This window comes from Schistocerca cancellata, chromosome 1, assembly GCF_023864275.1.
Source record: "Schistocerca cancellata isolate TAMUIC-IGC-003103 chromosome 1, iqSchCanc2.1, whole genome shotgun sequence".
NCBI classification, from domain to species: Eukaryota; Metazoa; Arthropoda; class Insecta; order Orthoptera; family Acrididae; genus Schistocerca; species Schistocerca cancellata.
Genome location: NC_064626.1, coordinates 885,956,324 through 885,968,963, shown reverse-complemented (window position 1 = coordinate 885,968,963; position 12,640 = coordinate 885,956,324). Strand labels below are relative to the sequence as shown.

Genomic DNA, 12,640 nt, shown 5'->3' with positions numbered 1-12,640 from the left:
CTTTCAACAACATCTTTGCCTCTGTACTTCTACCTCGACTGACATCTCTGCCGAAACTCTTTGCCTTTACAAATGTCTGCTTGTGTCTGTATATGTGCGGTTGGATATGGGTGAGTGTGCGAGTGTATACCTGTCCTTTTCCCCCCTAAGGTAAGTCTTTCCACTCCCGGGATTGGAATGACTCCTTACCCTCTCCCTTAAAACCCACATCCTTTCGTCTTTCCCTCTCCTTTCCTCTTTCCTGATGAAGCAACCGTTTAATTTTGTGTGTATGTTTGTGTGTCTATCAACCTGGCAGCGCTTTCGTTTGGTAAGTCACATCATCTTTTGTTTTTAGATATATTTTACGTATTTCGATACTCTTAAACTCATTTATCAAAGTCTGTAGATGAACTAGCTATATACACTGACAGGAAAAAAATCCCAACAAGAAGTAGTAATTAATGTAGAGTAATGAAATTTTGGAAATACATTTGTCTAGGTAACATATTTAAACAATTAACATTGCAGGTTCAGAGGCTAATGTAAGTGTAAGAAGAGCCATTGCGAATGTGGAATACTGGTACAAACAACTGGTGTAACTGCCAGAATGTTGAACGCAAGCATGCACAGGTACTGGGTGTCAGTGTGTGGGATGTAATTCCACACCTGTTTCACTTGGTCGGAATGGTTAATGTGGAATTAGGATGACACAGGAGTTGGCACGTGACGTTTTTCTATACATGCTTGATTGGAGACAGATCTGGTGACTGAGCAGGCCAAGGCAACGTGTCGACACTCCATCGAGCATGTTGGGTTACAACAGTGGTATGTAGGCGAGTTTTATCCTGTTGGAAAACATTCCTAGAATGAATGGCAGCACAACGGGTCAAATCACCAGACTGACGAACAAATTTGGAGTCGGGGTGTGCGGGATAATCATGAGAGTACTCCTGCTGTTGTAACAAACTCGCACCCCGGCCATGACTCGAGGTGTAGGTCCAGGTTGCCGACAGGTTGGTTGCAGGCGCTTACCTGGCCTCCTCATAACCAACGCATGGCCGTTGGCACCTAAGCAGAACTGGCTTTCATCAGAAAACGCAACAGACCTCCACTCCACCCTCTTGCTTGACACCACTGAAGTGGCAAACGACGATGGGTATTTTGACATTGCCCCCCCCTCTCCTCTCTCTCTCTCTCTCTCTCTCTCTCTCTCTCTCTCTCTCTCTCTCTCTCACACACACACACACACACACACACACACACACACACACCCCTTACTGTCATTTCTTGCTCACAATATTAGCTTATTCCCAAGAATAAGCAGCTTTCACTCAGTTAATACTCGGCAGAAATCAAACCTGCAGTTGGATCGGACTTCCTTAACTCTTGTGCAGAAAGGTGTGCAGTATACTGCTGCATCCATTTTCAATAAGCTACCACAAGAATTAAAAAATCTTAGCAGTACTCCATGCACTTTCAAATCGAAACTGAAGTTTCCTCATGGGTCACTCTTTCTATTCTGTTGACGAGTTCCTTGAAAAATTAAGCTGATTCTTGTTGTATTGTTGATTGTGTGTACTTAAAAACTTAATGGTTTGACTTTTTTGGGTCCATAAATATTCTATTTCTATCTGTTATTACTTTTCTGTTGTAATTTCATGTACTGACACGTTCCATGACCTTGGAGATTTGCTCCTCAGTTTAGTCCTGTGGAACTTGACATGTAAATAAATAAATAAAGGGCATCTCGGTTGGAGCAGTCATTGAAGTAACTGAGCTGCAACTGGGAATTATGTCACTGTGGTGCCATCTACTGTTCGTATTGCTGATGCGTATGCAGTACAGTGTGCTACAGCCATTGGGTGAACGACAGTTTTCCCTCTTGGTAGTGCATGTGGCCATCCGGAGCCCAGACTACTTGTAACCAGACATTCAGTTTAAGTTCTTTATGTACAGTGCAGTTTGGAGGCTTTGCTCCATTATCAGGTGACATATCTGGTGCTGGGGTCAGGTGCATTTCTCCTGGTAAACCAGTAATGTTGAAATCCCTGCAATACTGCATTTCTTTGTTTACGTACTTTTTTCAAGAGCTCCACATTTAACTACCAAGGTTTATTGACTGGTTACATTTTGTTTTTATCAAATAAAAGCTGTAAACAGTGAATGTGTTAAGCTCAAATGCAGTGTTCTTAAGGAAACTACACACACAATGAATGTGCACAGGACTACAGATATTTAGACATTGTTGGTTTCTCAGGAGTTTTTGAACACAATCATGAAAAGAACCTTCAAAAAATGTATGTTTAAAATATATATTATTCCATATATATTATTCCTTGAACCTGATGTATTTAAGTTGCAATGTTTTTGGTGGCTTACATGCTGCTAACATTCTGTCAGTGTTGGTTTGTAATATTATTTGAAGTTACTATTCCTCTGCTGCAGTTAATTCACACTAAAAAAAAACCTTGTAGAGTACTAAATTACTTCATTAATTGTTAGTGTTCATAAATTCACTCATAACAAGAATACTGAATCAAAGAATTTACATTCATAGAAACCCAAAAGCAAGAGTAAACAATCGGTAATGCCAGAAACACAACTGTAATTTGCTGCACTGTAACCTCTCTGCTTTCAATACTCAGATATTGATTCACCGTCACAAGCCTCATGCTTAATTCTCTCATACTGCACTGTCAATCCAATACCTACTATTGTTTGCCCCACAAAGCTTATTACATTGTGGACATAATGATAGTCTAGTCCCACCACATTCATTACATATGACAAAAGGAAAGTCAGTGAAACAAACATATCACATTTTTTCGTATTCCATGCAGTCCGTAGTTTCTAGCTCAGTTGCATCTTACCCTGCATTTCAAACATGGTATGGAGAATGTAAACAATTCTGAAAGGGTTGAGGGTCACATTACAGCTTTGCTAGAATATTTTCCCATTGTATAAGGCAGGTTGCTTTATGGACATGCCTCCACACTGTTGAAAAGCATTGAGAACTTGTGATGTATTTAGTGTCTGTCTTTTGAATTCACTTATTTGTTAAATTCATGAGCTGTCTTTTGTTCCAGAATAGACAGCCCTATATCACCTGCAGAGTCGAGCTTGGCCAGTAGTCCTTCTTTATCCCAAGAAGATAACTTACCATCTGTAGTTGAGACTTTGAGCCTTGAAAATGTAGACAGTACAGGCCCATCATTTGCCCAGGTGGGTAACACATTATAAATGGTTTTAATTGAATGTTGGTAATTTTATCACCAGCAGAGTAGTCCTAGTTTGTTTTACTAACAACATTAACCTCGCAAAAGTATTGAAGTGTAGATAAAACTTGTTGATACTTCTGTTGTAATTAAACATTTTGTACTATTTTTGTATAGATGCTTCGTGAGGGTAAGAGCCGACCACCATCAGTATGGCCTAGGGTCAGTGTAGCATCCTCAGTTTCCCCAAGAGCACCCACCCAGCACACTGGTGCTCGTCATTCTTCTGACAGTGAGACAGAGCTTGAAGGTTATGTGCCTGTACCTACATTTCAGCAGAGCTTCAGTGATGCCATTGCATTGGCTTTAGAGAAAGCAGCTACTGCACATCAGAACAATGAAGGTAATAGTTTAATGTGCTTAAAATGGACCCTTTCTATGAATTGTTAAAAAATTGCTTTATCCGTACACTTTTAATATCAGTCATATGCTTTTGGTGGTACAGAAACTCTGTTTGCAGTTACCTTATTATGAAAATGAAACTTTGAAGTCATTTTATTTATATTTCACCTGACTGTCTAGAAACTTAAGTGTATATCACTGTAATGTATAGCACAGAAATGCTAAAAAGATAAACTGCAGTAGGGTTGAAGCACCAAATTGAGTGATTTATTAAAGTGTGAAGGTTAAATCCATTTATGTGCTGATAGCATGTCAAGTGATTGAGGACAGTGCTGTTATCAGTTAAATTTAAAAACAATAATTGTCTTCAGTTTACACAGTTATCCCTCTTCTCATTTTGTGCTAGCTCTGTCTCATTTGTAAAGCGCCAGGCTATAGATCCAAAGATCTTTGACTTGAACCCATCAGTCCTGAGGTTGTTATGTCACTTACCACTCCATTCGTCTCTGGAAATGTTTGTGAATGTGAAAAAAGCTGAATTGCACCATGGTTCGGAATGCACGTTTAACTGGAAGTCCCCTTGTAACTGACTGGTCAGTAAGTTTGATCAGAAGAAGGCAGTGGCCTACCACCTCCAATAGGACGACACCTGTAGTTAGAATCACGAACAATGTCTCAGACAGCCAATGAGTGTTCAGTAGTGTTCTAAGTGCTCTGCTATGAATGCTGTAGCTAGTGTAAGCATTAAACATGATTGTAGTGCATTGTTTAGTGAATTTTTATTCCATTTGTTTCAAGTTGTCATCACTGAAGGTGGTGGGTAAGTGATACATTCTGAGACATAATTTTCAAGATATACACTTTCTTAAAGCGGAAAGCAGGTGCATATGCGTACCATAACTGTTGCTTGGGATCTTCAACAATGCGAGCTTCATCCGTGTCTCAACAAGCGCGAACTGCCTTCATTCTTGGATCGGACTGTAATAAAGCACCGTCGTTTGGTTAATGACAACTTTACTTTTTATCATCTTATAATGATCCTGGGCATTTAAAATTAGACTTGAAGGTGAATAGAAGTAATCCAGTACAGATTTGTTAAGCAGAATGTTAGAGGTAACAGGATTGCACTTAGGTTCATTAATACATTGATGACATAATGTTGTAGTTTGCAGCCCCACCATTGACTCTACACCTTTCTGATTGAGTGCATGCCCGAATCAAATCATTGTGGCCATGAGTGTATTTCCGCAGCCCAGTTATTGATTATGAACCACACTTTCTTGATAGGCAAAAGATCATGTGAGTATGTAGACCACCCAAGAAGCAGTAGCTGTTGTTATTCAGGAAATAAGGGAGTTTGTGAGTTGCGTGATCTTACATGTTGTCCTTTTGATAACGTCTTTCCAGAATGGTCCTCAATATACATGAAAACTGGCCCAGACATTTCCAAAATGTAACAATTGTGTAAAGGCAAGGTTTAAATTCTAATGAATCTCACTTGGCGACTACCAATATATGTAAGACAGTAGTGCAACAACAGACATGATCATCTACAGAAACAAGACAATGGGATACCTTTCATCCTGTCAGGTCCAGTATTTTATACAGTTTTGCAGCCACAGACAAGTAGTGATCTTCCTGTGATGGGATCGCATGGCTTTTCTCAGCAACATTGATTATGGTGTGCTTTCTGGTGTTCTGTTGTTTTTTTATTTTTCTGTGTGACATTTCCACGACCAGCCCAGTCATCTTTGGGTACTGCAAACAGTTTATGTGAATTACTAACAATACTTAGTCTGATTGGGGTCCAGGCAGCAAGTTCACACAACTATAGCTCACTGAACATGAAGATGGTGATTGTCAGTTATCAAAGTATTGTGCAGTAAACTGGGTTCAATGTCTTGGCTGTACACCTGAAAACATACCACTAAGCTTTCAATGTTATTCATAGTGCTGAGTGCTTAAAAAATATTCCCCCATCACAGTAGACAGAGATGAGGGGTGTGTGCAAATGCAGGAGGTCTTTCCATATGATCCTAATATGAAGTGCTTGATTTGTCAGTTCTTTTTTCAGTCACTATTTTTTCTGAATGCTTGCCCAATTTGTCGGTGTCGTGTAAGCTACTGAGTCTAGAACCTGTCAAACCACTGCTCTTATCTTATTTATTAATGATCCATTTCTTTCAACATAATGATCAATTATGCAGTAAAATAATCTACTATCCCAGTACTCCAAAATTCTTCCTAAGTAGAAGCCAGCAAGCCCTTCATAGACTTGTATTCCATAGGGTGTGTTAAATCTTTAAAACTGAATCTCACTGAATAAATATAGTGAACAGTAGAAAGTAAGGTTCAGTGGGAGAATGAGCTATTCAGAGATCAAACTGCTGTGTGTCTCCATTTGAATTTTGTACAGAAAATGTTTCCACTATTTAGCCAATGATCAGGACACAAGCATAATCAAGACAAGATTGGAACTATTGGCACACCTTTAAAGGACAGAACATAAAAACTTAAACTAATTTAAAGTAAATGTTTCTTGCTATGCAACAGCAGATTGGCTACATACGTCACAGAAGACAGAAATACATTTTCAGAACCGGGACTGATTTCATATAGTGGTGAGCGGGAAGGGGGGATCGTGTCATTGGGACATACATGTATGTTCAAGGATAAGTTGTATCAAGAGAAAAATTCACTCGCGGTAAAATTACCAAATTTTGTGAAAATAACATTTATTTGGTCACACACATCTCCACCCATCTTTTTCCTCCACACTACTCAGTCCATTGGTTCCTTTTATCCCTCAAAAATCATTTACTTTTCATGTTAAAAATTCAGAGGCAGGTATGAGTCATTGCTGTATTTCACATTTCTGATGATGGGTTTAATTCTAAATTGTACTTTTCCAGGAAACATTCAACCTTCTTCAGGCAAAAAGAAGAAAAAGATGAAACAAAAAGTTCTTTTTGCTACTGGCATGGCATGTTCTAGCAAGTAGCTTCACATTGCAGTTTCAATTTTTGTCTCATTCTGCTTTCAAATACTGTGTCTTTAAATTCTAATAGTTTTTTGCAATGAAGAAAATTTCACAAACTCTTAAATTTAATATAAATAATTTAGCTTCGTTTTAACATTGTAATTAATCTTATTTTACATTTTCAATAAAGAATAGTTACTGCACTGTAGCCCCTTGAAGAATCCTTGTTTTCTGATGGTTTTGTGGCATTTGTCTTAAGTCAGGTTTTAGTTACTGGGTATTTGTTTCTATAGGTTATTTATCAATTAAAGTAACATTCAGGTTACAAAATTTGTGTAATGCTGTGGAAGGTACAACACAAAAATGTATAGTACTCACAAAGTTAATGAAAAGGTATATCCTTTGCTGAAGTACTTGTATAAATATGGTTTATGTAATGTTTGGATGCTATACTGTTAATACTGCACAAGCAGTAGATTTTTTTGTTAATTTTCTTAAATTATCATTGTTTAGTAGACCACCAAACAGTAAGGGAGGCAACACTGGTTGTGATAAAGATTGATAAGACTCCTGTTTGAATATAGCTGTGTACTTTTAAATCAATATGGCAGAATGTACTATTTGACAAACATAAAAGGTTATTCTATAATTTTTGCTAAATATTATGTGCTATAATGCCTTTGCCAATGTCTTGGCACTGCTGTGTGGAATCTTTGGCTGGGTGGCCTCGGGCCTGGCTTCTGTGATATTTGTTCCTACAGTTCAGTGTTCAATTTTGTGACAAGGCACATGAATCAGATATTTGTTGAAATTGCCATGTTTTCAAGGTTTATTATGTTTAAAATATTATAAATTTAATTTGAATAAAATTTGATAAAATTGACTGTTTGTACCTTATTTTTAAAAGAAGTTACAGTACGGTACTGTAGGTCAGTGGAGTATTTTAAATTCCAATATAATAATATGTCAATGGCACCCACTAATACAAATTACAGTATTCTGAAACCACACACAATTCACATATGGTAGGACTACTGATTTGCGAGGAATTTAAAAAATGTGTGTTGATGCAAGATCAACACAGTTAAGGTCTTGGTATTTTGTAAATTAATTTCAACAGTCTCATACAGATTGTTATTCATAATTTACCGTTGTCTACCTCATAGCAACTGCAGAATAATTCCCAGTTTTGAGTGAATATAAAGTTATACAGTGCCCAATGAAATGCACAAAATATGTGTAAAAGTCACTGTGTGGACAGTCTTAATCCATGTTCCCCCTCCCCAAGAGGGAAACAAACATGACTTTAGCTATCAGTAATATCAGCACAGCAATTACTCTGAGTGCAGTATGAAGACTCTTTTAACAGTTGTACCCATGTTATCTAATGACAATTTTTCTCACAAATTTTACACCCATTATTTTACCAGCATAGGTGACAGACAACTGAAAATTACAGGAACATTGACATTGTGCCTAAGTAAAAGATTATTTGTCTTCTCTCCACATTGAAATGTGCAATGCATAAAATTCATCTACACCATAAGCCCTGCAATTGAAATTTTGAATACAATATACCTAATATAAAATGGAAGTTGACTGAAGTTTCATGGCAACATTATTATCCTGTTACTGGCAATGTTAGGCTATGCCAGATTGTAGTGAAAATACTCCAAAATTCAAGCTGTCCTCACAAGGGACGTATTTTTCATTGCGAAATATGCCGGACATGCTGCTCATCAGTATTTGTGACCTCAGTGCTCTCCAGCAGCACTCTGTGGCACCTGGCACATAAATCACACTTTCTTTATGAAAATGGACATGCATCACAGTGTTAGCAATTGTCAAAGAAAAGAGGAGGAAATCGTGAAAAATATTCTGAACTTGTCAATGGCTTGGACAATCGACAGCATCATACAATGATCTCGTGCACATACTAGTAAAAATTATACATTAACTCAAACTGAATCTTCACCCTATTTTTCAGATTTAAGTTGAATATAGTTAGTGTCAATTGTCAGTTTGTGCAAGCATAATATTCATACTCTGGATAGTTCGTTGACTACCATCACTTCGGCATCCCACACTTCATCACGTAGATTTCAAGATATTCATTTTGTAATTTCATTTGAATGGAAGAGGAGATTTTTTCAAAGCTGCTAACTTTCACAGAAGAAAATATTTATCAACAAAATATAAACATGAGGCAGTCCATGAACCAAGAGATTGGGGTGTGTGTGTGTGTGTGTGTGTGTGTGTGTGTGTGTGTGTGTGTGTGTGTGTGTGTGTGTGTAAATTTTACATAAAGTTTCATACGAGCAAAAACTTCCAGTCTGTTACTTTTGTTTACTTTCTGACAGACTGGTGGCTACATAAGATTCTGGCAATGGGAGAAACATTCAAATTGTTGGTCTTGGCAACAAAAACTGCGGCAAATGTGTAATTGATAATAAATAACATCCACTATTACAGGTAATAATGCTATAAATTAATAAGGAAGATCCAGACTCTTTCAGAAAACAAAATATGAAAGAAAATTGCAAGTAGTGATGCAAAACCTACAAATCACAACTCTCATCAGTTGAGTAATGGCTTCAACGTGGCAGCCAGGTCTCCATTGTATGGTATTCACTGTATCCACAAAGTCAGTGATATTTAGCAATGAGGAATTGTATCCAAATGATACACTATTGATCATCATTGTGCCGTAGCATTGAAATGGTATACTTTCATAGCACACAAGATATAACACTTAAAAACTTCAAATACAGGAAGCCTTCATCTACCAATGTCGTTTCCTGTCATTTTATAACAACAAATCATAGGTAAAATGATGCATTTTTTAGAGATCATCAGTTTGCTGGTGTTTTGAAACAGATCACATTCATACCACGTAGTGTACTATAAAGAAAACCCACCAAATACTTAGTTTCACTCAATAAAATATGGCCGCTTATAAGTTCTGCCTATGATGTAAAATGATGCCACATCTCATTGGTCATATTCCTCTCAAAAATGCAAAATCCTCCATTGCACACTCAGCAATTCAGTGTAACGTGGAATTCCATGCTTCAGTGTCACCAGCCCCTCATCCAAGTGCTTTTTCACATCCCATGAGTGGACAGCTTTAGGCTTACTAAAGCTCATGAAGGTTCAGCTTGGAGAGATTGCTTGAAAAGGGAAATTCAGTTGCTCGTTGGTTTTAAAATAAATCGGAAAAATTGGCTACTTGAGCACATTTGACAGGGAGCTGTTAACAGGTGTTATACATACCCAGAAAAAATTGGTTCCCACATACCCTGTGGCCAAAAGTGTGGTGGTTGTGTTCAGAAGTGGACAGATGGAAAGATAAGTAACAATGAAACTAAGCATCTGGCTTGGAGATGTGCTCAGATAGCTTAATAATTGAAGATTACTGCTCAAAAAGAGCAGGAAATTCAGGTTCAAGTTCGTCTGGCATAAATTCTCATTTGTTTCAACAGTGTCATAATATCATATATACCATTATTACAGGAGTCTGCACTGCTACTCGTGGAATTAGATGGAGATTTGAAACGAGAACTATTTCACATTCTCAGAATTAAAGAGCATTGTTGTGTGAAAGAATCAAATTGCTGAATTAAGCATATAATGGAGATGTTGAGTCGCAGATAGGCACAATAAGACTGCTAAACAAGTAAGCTTTTGGCCAAAAGGTCTTCAAAATTCGGGGAAACACACACACACACACACACACACACACACACACACACACACTCTCACTCACTCACACTTTTGCTGTGAGTTCTCATCTGTGCAATTCAGAATGGCTGGTGTTGGCAGGAAAGATCCAGATGGCATAGGCAGTGGAGCAGACATTGAAATGAAGGATGTTGTGTTGGGCAGCGTGCTCAGTGTCAGCAACAGGGTGGTTCAGCTGTTTCTTGGCCAGAGATTGTCGGTGGCCATTCATGTGGATAGAAAGCGTGTTGGTTGTCATGCCCACTAGAACATGGCACGGTGGTTGCAGCTTAGCTTGTAGATCACATGACTTGCTTTCACAGATAGCCTGCCTTTGATAGGACAGGTGATGCTTGTGATTGGACTGGAGTAGCTGGTGGTAGGAGGGGGATGTATGGGACAGGTCTTGCATCTAGCATCTGGGTCTGTTACAGGGATATGGGCCAGGAGGCTAGGTGTTACAAGCAGGGGTTGAGTAGGGATGGACGAGGACATTCTGTAGGTTCAGTAAGCAGTGAAATAGGTCCTGGATTTTACATTGTTAAATTACTGCATTGTTAAGATTTTGTTTAAAATGAAAATAACAATATTTGCATAGATCATTGTGATGAGTATAAAGAAATCCTGCGAAGAATGCACTAGAGAACTCTTCAAAGAGACAGACAGTGTGAAGGAATTTTATTAATAGTATAAGTGTTTTGAATAGTGGTGAATGATACTTGTTATGAGATAAATATGGTCAACTTTTAAATCTTCCCGATACGTAGAAACTGGATGCTAAAATGAAACGTGGCCCTGGATCAGTACTTTCCCATTTAACTATATATCATCAGAATACTCGTATGGCAAAATTGCAATGTACCGCGAAGGTTCGTTTTGGTTCAGACCTATTCTGGAACTTGTCCTATTGTCAAATAAAGCAACAAATATATTTGTCATAAGACTACTGCATGCCTGTGCCATTAAATGTAGATGCTAATATTGCTTGCATGCTACACTTGGAGCAGCTTGAACCAGGACAAACTGACATCTCTTTACCAAAGTGCTAGTTTAGAGCATGAAAAATATTTACTGTAAATGCAGAACTTTGTGTCACAGTAAGTTCTTGCTAACACAGGCAGGCAGACCACTGCTTCAGTCTAAGAGAACTATTTATTGAATGATTTAGGAGAAAGGAGGCCTCTTGCCAAATAGCAGAACCATTGAGTTGTCAACAGGCACACACAAAAGAGAGAGAAAACTTGCTAGCTTTTGGAATAAATTCTTTGACCTAGCTAGGGTACAAATGCACACCCAAGCAAATGTGCACAAACTCCTTCCACCCGAGAGCACGCATGCATGCACAAGGGCAGGCATGCGCGCACACTCCTTTGGCCCTGTGCTGTGCCAGGTGGACACACAATGCCACGATTGCATTTCGGCAGTTGAACTAGGATAGGTAGTGATTGTGTTGTGTGGGGTGGGTTGAGGGGTGAAGAGGGCATGAGGCAGAAAGAGGCATTGAGGATGGGTATCTAGCAGCTCGGGAGTGAGGCAGCAGACTTACTTGCTAGGAATGTGGGAGGGGGCAGGTGCATGGACAATGCATATGATATATAGGTATCGGAGCTGGTGATGCATGACAGCATGATGGTGATGTGAAGGCAAGGATTGGGAGGGGTGATGAAACAGAGGAAGAGAAAACTGTTGGAAAGATGGTATGGGGAGAATACGTTAGTGGAGACCGAGATCAGGACAATAATGGGAGCAAAGGATGTGTTGTAAGGATAACTCCCATTTGCATAGTTCAGAAAACCTGGTGCTGGAGTGCATGATCTAGACGGGCAGGTTGTGAAGTAGCCATTGAACTCTGGGATGTTAAACCAGCAGCATCTTGTTCCACTGATGTTCAACTTTATTCTTGGCCACAGTTTGGCAGCAGCTTTTCATTCTGGTGGGCAACTGGTTGGTAGTCAAATCAACATAAAAAGCTGCAGATATTGCAGTAGTATTGGTATACAAGATGGCTGCTTTCGCAGGTGGCCCTGTCTCTGATGGGATAGTATAAGCCTGTGACAGGACAAGTAGGAAGTGCTGGGTGAGTGCACTGGAAAGGTCTTGCACCTGAGTCTTTCACAGAACATGACCGCTGTGGCAAGGGGTTGGGTGTAGGAATAGCATAGATAGGCAAGACTGTTTTGTAGCTTGGGTGGATGACCTAATACAATATGTTGATTCAGCTAAGTCAGAACCGTAAATATTTATGCAGTTTGTTTTAAAGGTGATAATTCGATTACTCTGTGTTGTTGGTCAATAGACTGTTGTCCATAGTGTTGATCTTGAAAAAAGTGTGTACTTAGAT

General features: G+C 38.8%; 1 protein-coding gene across 1 annotated transcript in view; it reads left to right on the top strand.

Annotated features, from left to right (window-relative positions):
* Nucleotides 1–7,462, top strand: part of LOC126190653 (RING finger protein 10) — a 110,195-nt gene extending 102,733 nt beyond the window's left edge. The window contains exons 10-12 of the mRNA XM_049931079.1: nucleotides 3,069–3,204; nucleotides 3,375–3,600; nucleotides 6,512–7,462. Of these exons, the coding sequence (XP_049787036.1) occupies nucleotides 3,069–3,204; nucleotides 3,375–3,600; nucleotides 6,512–6,600 (451 nt within the window). The 3' untranslated portion in view covers nucleotides 6,601–7,462. The remainder of the gene's footprint in view (nucleotides 1–3,068; nucleotides 3,205–3,374; nucleotides 3,601–6,511) is intronic.
* Nucleotides 7,463–12,640: the final 5,178 nt, after the last annotated feature.